Here is a 13,990-nt window from a genome sequence, read left to right as displayed (position 1 = left end):
GAGAGTACCATTCCTACTTATGTCTCTAAGAAAGGAAGTTATGTAGACACCTCGAGTTGGTCTGACTCTGGGCAATAAATGCAGTTGTAGCTCTGTTTGTTTTTTGTTTTTTTTGTTTTATTGTTTTGCTCGCTTTCATTTAGCTTTGTTTGCATTTTATTCGATTTAGTTCAGTTTAAGTTTTGTTTGAACTTATTTAAATTTTGGGGAGAAGACAGTAGTTTGCTTTGGCAACTTTTGTGGTCAAACAGGGGGGGAAGTAGTAATGTTTCCCCCGAACAACAAGTATGGTGGGTGTGTGATCAACGAATCTGAAGTACTTATTATTTTTGTGTTGATCTGTTTGTGCTTGTGCTGCTCTTGTGGTGTGGTTGATTTTAATATGTTTGAGAACTGTGTGCATACTGGTGGTGTATGTTGTATGTACTGTATTAGCTCTGATTGCTCTGATTGTGTTTTGGTTGCTTTGTTTCTGCTACAAGTGTTTCTCTGATTGCTTTGATTGTGTTTTGGTTGCTTTGTTTCTGCAGCAAGTGTTTCTCTGATATGGTGTGACAGGTTGTTTTAGCCAAAAATTTGCCAAAGGGGGAGATTGAAGATGTTTTCATGTTGGCTGTATTTGTGGTAAAACATACCTGAGTGTTTAATGTTTTAACTGATATCATGACATGTTTGATATTGTGTTATGCAGGTTGCATATGTGTTAAGCTAATACAAGATCTATAGTGAATGTCATGACCGATTTCATGACATCCTTGTGTGACAGCAGGAGCTGATATATTTTATTAATTATGTTTCCTGACTTCTCTCAATCTACAATTTAGGAAACCTTTTATTCTGTGCCGAATATTTTGTCCAGAAGATTTTGCTGACAACACATTCTGTAACAACCAGATGGCGTGTAAATTAGGTTAACTTGGTTAACCCTAATTTGTTTCTAAAAAAAGTCCAAGGCCCAAGAGCTGCATATAAAAAGTCTGCAATCCTTATTTGGAACGCAGAGAGAGTAAATTGTTAATTGTGAAGAACCATAGTTTTGTAGCTGTCTCTTGTACTCCAAGCAATTGTCTTTCATGATTGCGTTGGAAAAGGTTGTTTGTGTTAATTTTCATTCTAAGCTTTTAAGCAGGAGTGTGTGTCTCGTGATTGAAGCTTTTAAACAGATCAAGGTGTGTTTTTGAAGTGTGTCTTCTCTCTGAATTTGTGTAATGTTTATTTGTAATCACTGCTGTGATTGAGGGGGAGTGAGTGGAGATACTCAGGTCTAGGAATAGATTGGAATTACATTGGGTAGGTTTTAAGTGAGAAGTTGTAAATGGGGGTGTTTAACTCCGAATTAATTCTGCTTATATTGGATTCCCTCCCTGGCTTGGTAGCCCCCAGAGTAGGTTGTTTGAACCGAACTAGGTAAACAATTCTGTGTGTTCTTTATTGTTTTTATGCGTTTCTGTTTTAATTATTTGTGCAGTGTAATTGCGGATGTCATAACATCCAGTACGACATCAAGCGTGAGTTACTAGAATTTTTAAATGGAATACATTTTTCTTTCATGTATAATACTTTATCCGATGATTCCATTCATATTTGAGATTAATAAGTGACTTGTGCCACTACAGGAAGTCCATGCGTTTTGTTCTAACTTCAACTGGATCGGAGGCTGACCAAGAAATATCTTTTGAAAGATCTAAATGGAGACGTGCAGGAGTGGAAAGGCTTCCGATATTTTATGTTTCAAATAATGTGTCGTAAGCTCTTCATTACTTATTCTTTCACATTGCATTAAAATCTCATCTATTGAGATATTATCATTGTAGCCGCATACTTCAATTTTGGTTTATGTAGGATGTGGATTTTATCTCTTTTACCCTAGGAGAAACAGGACCGGACACAAGATAGAAAGGCACAATAAAATTATTGTACTCAATGAATTTTGCATAACTGATGATTGGTATAGGTATAAGAACACGAACACTGACTTTTTCTACTGGATTTGGCATAGACAACCCTCCAGATACTTTTATCTTTTACTAAAAGTGGGTTAATTTGTTTTGGTTAACGCTGCAGAATAAAATTATTTATCGTGCTGATGCGGTCTGAACTACACACTGCATGACTTCAGAATTCAAGTGCTGATGCGTTCTAGTGTTTTGTGTATGATTCCACCTTTGATTTAAATTTATAATTGATCAATATGTATTATACTCCTTTATTAACTTTATTTTTTTCTTCTTCGTATTCTTATATGTATACAAGCGATGAACAATTGAAGATAAATTAGAAGTTGATTTGTGCATTGTTGGAAAGTTAATTATGGCCATCGGGGAGTCACGTTCGACTGGAAAGAACTAGTTTTCTTAGGGAGCAAATCAGTATATATATATATATATATATATATATATATATATATATATATATATATATATATATATATATATTTGTATTGTATTTTGTGTTTTGAGAATTTGATTGTAAAGTTAGCTTATAGAGCACTTATAAAATTAGTGATGTTTTATTTGTATTTTGATAATAAATATATGCAATACTAATTCATAAAATGTTTCATATTAAATGTATTTTTTTTAATTTTTATTTGTTTAATATAATAAATGTATTTCTCAAAATATTAGTGAGAATTTGAGATATGTCAAAATATTAGAAATTATAAAAATAATAGGTTTATTAAAAACACCAACGAAGGCGCTTTTTCAGAAAAAGCGCTGCCTTAGGCCTATATATGAAAGCGCTTTTTAAGAAAAAGCGTTGCCTTATGCCAATATATGAAAGTGTTTTTTTAAGAAAAAGCGCTGCCTTAGGCCTACCTACGCCAGCGCTTTTTCCTAAACCAAAAGCGCTGCTAAAACCTATAGCAGTGCCACCTACAACAGCACTTTTAAGCACTTTTAAAGCCCAAAAAAGCGTTGTCGTAGGTATTTTATGGCATAGTGTTTAGTCGATTTTGTTGACACATGTGAAAAATGATAGAAAGATTGCACCAATGATTTATACTAGTTTGGCCTAACATGTTGACATACTTTCCCCCTTAAATTTTTCCTCTTGATATTTCCACTAAAATCAACCTTGAACTTTTACAAGATACACACTAAATAACTTTCAACAACATGTGGAGATTTTGCAAGGATCAAGCCACAAACTTTCTAACAACAAGAAGAATTTTTGTACAAACTTAGATCAATAATCTTCATCTATTTTTTTTAGGTTTAACATGCAACCTTTAAATATTTTACGAAAGATGTTACACGAGAGAATCATACTTTTGAATATAACAAACTTAGCACAATTGTTGTAAACCTTATAGTCCAATATTTTATTAGAACTTGGTACTTATATAAAATTACCTACTAATAATAATATGGCATTTTTTTATTATGTTTGTTTTTTAAAGTAATAAAGTTTCTAGAATAGCTAATTTGTTTGATGAAACATTAAGTGTGACTTACTCGTGAGACCTTACTGAACAAAAGGACAATATTCTTAAAATATATATAGTCAAGCTTTAATATAAAGTGGAATAACATTAAAGCATTGATACTATTATGTTGATAGACCAATGTTCATATATCATAGATCATGTATAAAGATATATCATGTCTTCACATAAGTATAAGTATTAGGAGAAATATTAATAGGGGATTGACCCACCATGAGAATACTACATGTAGTGTTATGCAAGTGTCACAAGTTATTCTTAAGGTGATAGTGGTGTATACCATCATAGTTTGATCTAAAACCACTATGGAATCTAAGTGTGGAGTCAAATACTTTATTGTCGTTAAATGTTGCCCATAATAGGATGGAAATAAAGATGGTTGATGAGAACTCCACAAATCATGCAGAGGGACACAAATGAAATTTTTTCCATCTTGCGTAATAGGATAATGTTTAAGGGTCCAATATTGAACTAGACAAGTGTATCCCGGTCGATGCCTTATGTTAAATATATACATGAGGTTAAAAGTGTAATTATACACATAAACATTATCACATAAAGATTTTGTCAGATCACATGACTTTATTTTCTATAACTTGGATAGCACTGAAGAGTTGCAAGATACCACTCACTATTTATTGTGTTTAATGTGTGATTTATTATAAATGTCTATATGATGAAAACCTACAGGATCCCACACATAAGTAAAATTTGATTCGAGAAAATAAATAAGTGAAGCGTACACGGTTATGTAGTCTTGCAATGCAGCAATGTTAATTAGAGAAACACGATACATCGTAAAGTATAATGTACTTAAGTGAAATAGGAAACATCATAAGGTAGAATATACTTAATTAAAATAAGGAACACTATAAAGTATGACATAGTTAAGTAAAACACGAAACATTGTAAGACACAATTCACTTAAATGAAATATACACCATAAGGTACAATGTGCTTAGTAGTGTTGTTCAGCTTGCGACTCACACAAGTGGTTATAAATTATTAGAAGCTTGACTAAATTTGGTTTGTGAAACTCTATCCGCACTAGTCTCTCTCATAGTCTATGATATAACATCTAGCAATGAGATTGAAGACACTGTTTGTGTGAACTAAGTAGACGGGTTGTTGTTCGTTCAACGCTCTTAATCATTTCCTAATCAACATCAACTGTAATGGCCACGAAGAGGTAACCATTCTATCCCTGCTCATGCTCATTCATTTGAATTAACTATCACTTCGGCGGTTTTTAGTAACAACCAATGTAAAAGATATAAATAATACATAAAAAAGGTATTTGAAAATATTGATGCAAAAGATTCAACCCCTCGATTGACCATTATAACCAAGAGTAATAAAAATAAAAATAAATAAAAATGGAAAAAAGAAAATGCAACATGTGACCGTAAACTAATTAAAAATAAAAATAAAACATAAAACTATGTAATTGGAATTCGAAGCGAAGTCCCTCGTATATATATTCTCTCGGTTTCGGTAATAACCGAAGGTATAAATTGTTAATATTTAAAAATTAAATAAATAATGGCGTAGCAGAAATATATACCTTAATTATTAGTGGATCGATGTGAAAGCTCCGTGATAAAAATTATTCTTTATAGTAGTGTATGCTTAAAAATGTTTGGTCAATGAATCAAGAATTGAATATTTAAACGTGAAAACCATGAAAATCAAATATAAATTCTCAAAGACGGTGTTAGAATTCTATGAAGGAACCAAAATTGATTGGAAAATTAGGGTTGAGGATCATAGTGGTGAAGTTAACATAATATGAATAAATGAAGAAGAAAGATAATTATTATTAATATATATTCACAATTACCATATATTTTAAACAAATATTATTGCATACAAATACATATAATAAATTTTATGAAACTAATAATTTAAAAAAAAATCAAAACTCGAAAGCACGATAGAAAAACATATATATGATAATAGGATTGTCCGACGGGTGCAGTTACCGTGCATAGATAAAAATCTATGCACCATGCATAGATTATTATGGACCCTTGGATCATTTGATTAAATTCTAGATATCAATTGTTATTACTCTATACTCAATACTCACCACTCAATGTTCAATACTCAATACTCAATACTGGATTAAAAACATGAACCAATGACTTATGTTGGCTTATACATGGTGCATAAGGAAAATCCTTATGCATATTAGCCAGAGCCTTGTCCGACTACACCCTAATAATATTAAAAATAAAAATTGCAAAATTTACTAGAAATGATAAATTATATATATATATATATATATATATATATATATATATATATATATATATATATATATATATATATATATATATATATATATATATATATATATATCACTACTAAAAAATCCGCTTTTAGTGGTCGAATTAGTGACCCAAAAATTTTGGTCACTATGAATTAGCCACCAAAATTTGATATTCATGAGCAAATATTAAGAGGTCACAAAATTGGTCACTTAAAAAAATAGCCACCGATTTAGAGACCAACACTTTGTGACCAAAATTCTGGTCCTTATAGTGACCGAATTAGCCACCAAAATTTGATATTCATGAGCCAAATTTAAGTGGTCACTAAATCGGTCAAAAAAATATTTTTATATACAATTTAATATATATATATATATATATATATATATATATATATATATATATATATATATATTATTTAGAGACCGAAATTTTTGTCACTAATATTTTTTGTTTTCTTTTTCTATTTTTAATCTTCTTTATTATGTTACTATTTTCTTTCTATTTTAAAAAAAATTATACAATTCTCTTTCAAATTTTAAATTTTACTAAAATTTTCATATTTTTTATTGTTTTAACATATAATATATCTAAAAAAAATCTATATGTATATATTTTTAAATGTAAAATATAAAAATTGTTGTTAAGCGGTGTAGTGGCGAGTTGAGATTTAAATACATGGAGGTCAAAAGTTCGATTCCTAGGTATCACAATTTTTAATTTTATTTTATAAAAAAGAACACTAAAATCGGTCACGAATTCGGTCTCTAAAGTCCGGTCACTAAATTCGTCGCAAAAGCTTAGCGACTAGCACTTTTTCCACCGAAAAGTATTGGTCGCTAAATCGGTCGCTAAATATTTTAGTGACCGATTTTAAGCTTTTTCGGTCACTAAAAGCGAATTTTCTAGTAGTGTATATATATATATATATATATATATATATATATATATATATATATATATATATATATATATATATATTATATTGTTGGTGATTTTAGTATCATCAATGTATTTTGGTAGTACTGTGATTTACTGTAGGCTGATGCAATTATGTGTTAAGCTTGAAACGAGTTAGGGTAGTGCGGAGTGCACGCTCGTAGAGCCAAACGTGCAATTGAATACGAATAATAGAAACGGGGTTCCAAGGGGCGGAGCCCCTGGCGGGGTGCGGGGCAGCGCCCCGTCGGGGTCCAAGAGGCGGAGCCCCTGGTGGGGTGCGGGGCAGCGCCCTGCCGGGGTCAAAGAGGCAGCGCCCCTGGCTGGGGTCCTGCTGACAGGTCAGCGCCCCGTTCGAAAAATTCGTTTGAATAGTTGCACTCTTTCCCAACAGACATAACCGTTTTACCGAAAAGGTGTGTCGTTTCCCAACCGACATAACTGTTTCTACCGAACAGGTGTGTCATTTCGGTTTCTATTGTTGATCTCCTATATAAGGAGTCACTTGGCCTCGGTTTCGGATACGAAAAAAACATACTTCCTCTCTACATTCTGATCTGTTCTCTATCGTCAGAAACAGATTGTTCTTCGAGAATTATCCCCGCAAAGATTTCGTGAACCCAGACAAGAATAGGGTCGAAATACTTTGTTCGAAAAGTGAACAAACACGATTCTTGAAGATATCCTGGATTAGCATACCATATTTCTAACATATATATATATATATATATATATATATATATATATATATATATATATATATATATATATATATATATATATATATACACACGTATTAGCTGTCTATAATATAGACTTTATATACAACATGCCATCTCTTTCAATTTTTTCTAATTGGACTATATTAGATGTATATATTGGGAAAACAGTACACGTACCGATGGTACAGATATTGATTGACTTAAAGATGAAGAACAAGTATGTCTTTTAGCTAATATTCTTATGGAATCCATTAGTTAATTAAGTCAAAATCTTATCGGATACGATCTTCCGATAAGCTATATTTTTGTGAGAAAATATTGTTGACATTGACAATACCACCCCATAAACTGAAACACATGGGTAACCACTCCTCTTGCTGCTTTGGTTCCCTATGTTATATGCTATTCCCACAACAAGAGTCAATATTAACCAATAAACAAACACTTTTGGCAAAAGATGAGCAAATTGTCAACTATATTTCTCTAACAAAATAAAATTATTTGATTCTATTTATGCAGCAATAACGGTTTTGGATAAGAGTCAAAGACTGACACATTGGCAAAAGGGGTCAATATTTAATATGGAATAATTCCTTTTGATTATAATTTTGTGATTATAAATATATGACAAAATGAAGGGTATGATGCAGATTTTAGTTTAGAAGATTATAGGTTATGTTTCATAATTCATTGATGTTGTTGATTTGCTCCAATGTCTTGCATGAAGAGACAAAGAGATTAGATTTGAGCCAAGGATGGCTTGCCGGCGACTTCTAACAATGTAGAATCCCTTCTATTTTGGTTTTGTCGGCGAGTTGCCCTTGCTCATGTTTGCTCTCTTTTCTTTCATATGAGACTTATTAAAGAGCTTCAAATTAAATTTAGTTTGCGTTGTTACATGGTAAAATATACCATACTTTCTAAATCACTTTGGCATTATTTTCGTATATAAAGTTGGGTGCAAGAGTAACTCAACTTAATAATATATATATTAAAAAAAGAGAGAGAAAAGCTATGGTCTGAACAATTGTTGCACCATGCAACTGTTGTAGGGCTAACCATAAAAAAATGCACTATATACTTTGATCTGAAGACACCGTAAATATGTTCTGTGTCTTGTTAGTTTATTTTATGACTGTGGTGCAAGGACTGTATTTTGTTGAAACAATATGTTGTTTTTATTTGTTGTTTTGTTGCTGTGTATTTGTGAATTATTAATGTTTGGTATGAATAGAGATATAAATGGATAGTATGATATTTATATATGTTTTATTGGATAAATATGATATATGTATTCGTGTATCCGTAAGGGTATCTACAAAGTGGGTAATCCGCCAGTTTTTCTAAAATTATTTTTTAAAAAGATTTTGTTAGCTTCTTTGAAAGTCATTATCAGATAATATCATATAATTCGCTCTAATTTTAACAACAAAGTTTCAACACATTACTTCTTTTCTTTTTCAGCAAAACATAATAATATCCAAACGTAATATCCATACATTTCATTTTTAACCAAAACAAATGAAATATATTATGATTTGAGTTATGGTGGAAGAGAGAACGACTCAGTAGTAAGAAGGGAGACACTGGTTGGACAGCGGAATGACAGTACTAATTAGTTGGATGATGATACTGTTGAGAACTTTTTCGGATTAAGATCCTCTCCATTTCTCAAAAGAAAAGGAGAGCTCTATTATTAAAGCTTTCATGATATAAAAGTCAAATTATACAAATACATATCACACTTTTCAACAACATATATGCATTATTCATCAAAACTTTAGTAACGTAACTCTATTTTCTTTTTTTGAGAAATGAAGAGGATCTCAACTCAATATTTTCTCTTGGCGACTTAACAAAATAGGTCTTTTTAAATGAAGCAATGATTAGTAGCATTGACTATCAATGATGAGGTGTGTCTATGATTTTTTCCTTGAGATGGTTAATCTCGTTTACTTAATCTTAGAAGATCATTCCCTTGGAGATAGGTGATAATTTATTTTGACTTAGTGTAAGTAATTATTTTAGTCAGTTTTATTGACACATGTTCAAATGATCATTTATTGTCTTCTGAATAGAGGATTTTTTTTTTAATAAGCAATTTTATAAGATATCGCACTAGTGGTGCAACCCTTACAAAGAAACTCTATAAAGAGTTAAAACAATTTAAAGGCAATTTATGCCAATCATAAAAGGAGATCCTAGAAATAGACTCATTACCACCTAACCATCTCCAAGAGTAAAACAAAATGTTGGAGATTACCGTTTCAAAGCTATAAGAAGCGTTTTCGAAGATAATAGCATTTCTCATCAACCAAATACACCAAATTATAGCTAACCAAATGGAGTTCAATTTAACTCTAATGTTATGTTTCTTCACCTTTTCTTGAATGCAACCGAAGCTCTTGAACTCTTCCAAGTTAAACTCCACTTCATCTCCCAACCAATTATAGACTTTCTCCCACACCGCCTTCGCTACGGTACAATGAAAGAAGAGGTGAAACAAAGTTTCTGGATGGTTGGAGCAAAGAACACAATCGGGAGAGGTGAAATTAGAAACCCCCTATGAAGCAAAAGATCTTTTAAAGGAAGGCGGTCAATAAAGAATCTCCAAGAAAAGATATGGACCTTTTTCGGGACCTTAGACTTCCACATTGTTTCCAACAACTTGATAATGTAGATTGGCCAAGCATTATCTTTGGTATCAGAAACCAAGCTATTCACACTTGCAACCGAGAAAACACCGGAAGAATTTAGTTTCCAATGAAAATCATCGTTGTCCGAAAAGATCGGAGTGATGCTTTCCAAAGAATCTTTTAAGTCCCTCAATTGAACAAGCAAATCTGAGACGGTGCCATTTTGGGTGGGAAAGAGAGGAGACAAATTCAAGGTAGACATTCCATTGAGACCGAAGAGGTCGTTAAAATTCCAAGAAAAAGCACCGTTATTCCAAGATATGATATCACTAACCTTGCAAAGTTTATTGGTTGAAAGATCGAACAAATGTGGAAGAGATTCACGAAGAGTTTGATCGCCCAACCAACAACTATGCCAAAAAAGAATGTTGTTTCCGTTCTTGCACTCACAATTGATCCAATCGGAAAATCCTTCAACGCTATCTGCCTCGTTAAAATCATTAAGAATGATATCTCTCCACCAACTAGAATCATCCTGGTTTAAAACATCCCCACAAGAGGCTAGCACTTTGAATTTCGGATTGTCGTATCTCAAGAGTAGAAATCTACTCCAAATGGCATTATCCTCCTTCAAAATTCTCCACTTCCATTTGAGAAGAAGAGCTCTATTCATATCGCCAACATCTCTAATGCCTAGACCACCTTTCTCCTTAGGTTTGCAAACATTCTCCCACTTCACCCAATGAATACCTCTTTTATTTGCATTCCCATTCCACAAAAAATTACTAAGAAGACCTCTAATCTCTTTGATGATCTTTCTCGGTGCTTTATAGAAAGAAAGGGTAAAAATTGGAATTGCGTTAAGCACCGACCCAATAAGAGTCACCCTTCCACCTATTGAAATGTTTCTCACCTTCCACCTCGACAATCTTGCCTTTATATTATTAACTACGTCCTTCCACACCTTCGTCTTGTTAGCTCTTTCTCCAACCCAAATGCCAAGAAATTTAAAAGGAAAAGTTCCTTTTTTGCAAGCTAAGAAAGAAGTGGCCGAAGAAAATAACCAATCTCTAATGTTAGTTCCAAAGAAATTGCTTTTGTGGAAATTAATTTTCAATCTGGAAACAAGCTTAAAACCTCTTAAAATCAGTTTCATGCTCCAAAGGTTGTCACTTGTAGGTTCTCCTAAAATTACGGTATCATCCGCAAATTGTAAGATATCCACAAAATCATCTTCACCAATTTTGAAAGGTTGAAAATCCCCCACCTCTATCGATTTCCTCATGAGAGCACTAAGGCCTTCCATAACTATAACAAAGAGAAATGGCGAAATCGGATCACCTTGACGAAGACCACGATGAACTTTAAACTCTTTGGTAGCACTACCATTCACCAAGACAGACATGTGACTATTGAAGATGCAAGATTCCATCCAATTCATCCATCTCTTCCCAAACCCCATTCTTCTCATTATCCATCTAAGATAGTTCCAAGAAATAGAGTCATAAGCCTTTTTAAAATCCACTTTAAGTAAAAGACACCCCCTCTTTTTTCTTTTGGCCCAATCAAGAATCTCATTAACCATTAGGACTCCATCCATCATACTTCTACCCGGAACAAAGGCGGTTTGATTGGTAGAGATCAAAGTATCCAAAACACCTCACATTCTAGCCGCCAAAATCTTCGCAAGAATCTTGTAGATACTCCCCACTAAACAAATAGGGCGATATTCGGACAATTCTTGAGGGTTCTTCTTTTTAGGAATTAGCACAAGAAAAGACGAAGAAATGGCTTTAACAAGCGTACCTTTTAAGAAGAAATCATTGCTTAGCTTCATCAAATCTTCTTTAAGAAGATACCAAAATCTTTTAAAGAACTCCAAAGAAAATCCATCTGGTCCCGGGCTTTTATTCCCATCACACGACCAAATAGCATCCTTGATCTCATCCTCGGAAAAAGGTTTCTCAAGATCCAAATAATCCCCTAAAGATAACCCTTTCAAGTCGATCCCATGCGGTTCTGGTCTAGTGCAAACCTCTTCTTTAAAGAAAGAAAAGTATTGGGGACCTAAGCCTTTAATATCCTTGACCTCTTCCATTCTACCCCCCCTAGTCTCCATGGTGCATAAAGAATTCCTACTTCTCCTATCTTTTAATGAATTATAAAAAAAGCGAGTGTTATCATCCCCCTCGGTGAGCCAAAGTTGTCTCGACTTTAATCTAAGGAACCCTTATTTTTTGTTAAGGTTATTCCAAAAGTCCTCCACCACTTTCAATCTCTTATCAACTAACTCTTCCGGAACATTACATGCAAAATGAACAAACAAGTTATCTAAAGAATTCATCTCTTTCACGTCTTTGTCAATCTTGAGGTCAATCCACCCATAAATCGTTTTATTCCACCAAGAGATCCGACTTTTAAGGATTTTAAGTTTTTCCACCAAGAAATAGTCCCCTCTCCCTTTCACTACTATTTGATTCCACTCCTCTTTAACAAAATTATCAAACTCCTCATGCTTTAGCCATAAGTTGTTAAACTTAAAAGGCTTAGGTCCCCAATCCTTTCTATTGTTTTTCAACCAAATGGGTGCATGGTCCGACACATCCCTCTCTCCTATATATTGACCATCCACCTTATTATCTTCTATGTAGCACTCCGATAATAAAAATCTATCGATTCTACTCATCACCTTCTCGTTGCTTTTGAACCAAGTAAACTTGCCACCTATAGTGGGAAGATCCACCAACTCCATTTCCTCTATGAATTCATTGAAAGATCTTGAGTCCCTACTATAGTCACTACAAGTAACACCAATTCTTTCATCAATAGTAGATATAGAGTTGAAGTCACCCCCAATGCACCAAGATCCAACGATTTTATTATGCTTGAACTCACAAAGATTCTTCCATGTTCTTCTCCTAATGACTTTGTCACATGAAGCATAAACATTGACATAATAGATCATTTTTCCATCTTTCTCTACACAAAGACCAAGGAAGCCTTCTCCCCTAAAACTATAGATGAGAGAAAAGAAGTCTTTCTTCCACATAGTTAGAATTCCACTGGAGGCTCCGGTAGCATCCGAGTAAGACCATTCAACATCAATACCTCCCCACAACTCTCTAACCGCTTCCACACCAATTCCACTAAGTTTTGTTTCTTGCATGAAGCAAAGATCAACATCTCCCTTTTGAATTAGGAATCTGACTCTCTTGCGCTTAGCCCGATTCCCGCCACCATGGATATTATATGAAAGAATAATCATGGAGGCACATCATTTTGGGTCCCCTTTTCCACCTTCACACCTTTATGATCCCTTAACTCCATTTCCTTCAATCTTTTGATCGGATCAAAATTGTTTGAAATATTGATGATTCCTAATTTAGACATAGAGTTCCAAAGCCCCTCTGAAGCATTGTTGCTCACGCTGTTATTTCCTCTTCTATTACAGTTTCTAATGTCAGTGCTTGTGATGGACTCACAAGTTAAAGGAACACCGTAAGAAAGGAAGTTATTATTTTTCTGTTTGATGAGATGAAGCTCTGTTTCCTGTTGAATTGTCTTCCTTTGTTGAACACCGCCCTGAATTGGATGAGTAAAATCAAGAACTTTCTCCCCTAAGTCCAGCACCTCCCTTATTTTTTTTCTATAAATTTTAGAATTCTTCACAATTTGACATTGATCATCAAAGCACAAATTTTTGGAGTTTCTACCACTGGTTCCTTTCCTCTTCCTAATTAATTTCGCGCTCTTCAAAGAAAAAGAGACACGTTTTTTGTTAGAATTGGTAGAGATATCGTTTGAGGACACAGGGATGCTTTTTGTGTTTGAAGGTGAAACCTTTTCCGCCTTGGAATAACAGAAATGGATAGCTGAATTGGGCCCACTTTTAGCCACGTCACTATTAGCAATGCTTTCAAAAAGTTGTGGTTTGACCGTTTCAAGTGGAATACTCCTTTCCAAGTGTCCCCC

At 33.5% G+C, this 13,990-nt stretch overlaps 1 protein-coding gene across 1 annotated transcript; it reads right to left on the bottom strand.

Annotated features, from left to right (window-relative positions):
- Window positions 1-12,248: 12,248 nt before the first annotated feature.
- On the bottom strand, window positions 12,249-13,283 carry LOC131629805 (uncharacterized). Its single transcript, XM_058900603.1, has one exon. It carries the CDS (start codon window positions 13,281-13,283, stop codon window positions 12,249-12,251), a length of 1,035 nt encoding a protein of 344 aa, XP_058756586.1.
- Window positions 13,284-13,990: the final 707 nt, after the last annotated feature.

The sequence above is a fragment of the Vicia villosa genome, unplaced genomic scaffold (assembly GCF_029867415.1).
Source record: "Vicia villosa cultivar HV-30 ecotype Madison, WI unplaced genomic scaffold, Vvil1.0 ctg.000606F_1_1, whole genome shotgun sequence".
In the NCBI taxonomy this organism is placed as follows: Eukaryota; Viridiplantae; Streptophyta; class Magnoliopsida; order Fabales; family Fabaceae; genus Vicia; species Vicia villosa.
This window is presented reverse-complemented; position numbering and strand designations above follow the sequence as displayed.

Coding starts and splice junctions, on each gene's coding strand:
- LOC131629805 (XM_058900603.1), bottom strand. CDS start 13,283: ATGATTATTCTTTCATATAATATCCATGGTGGCGGGAATCGGGCTAAG.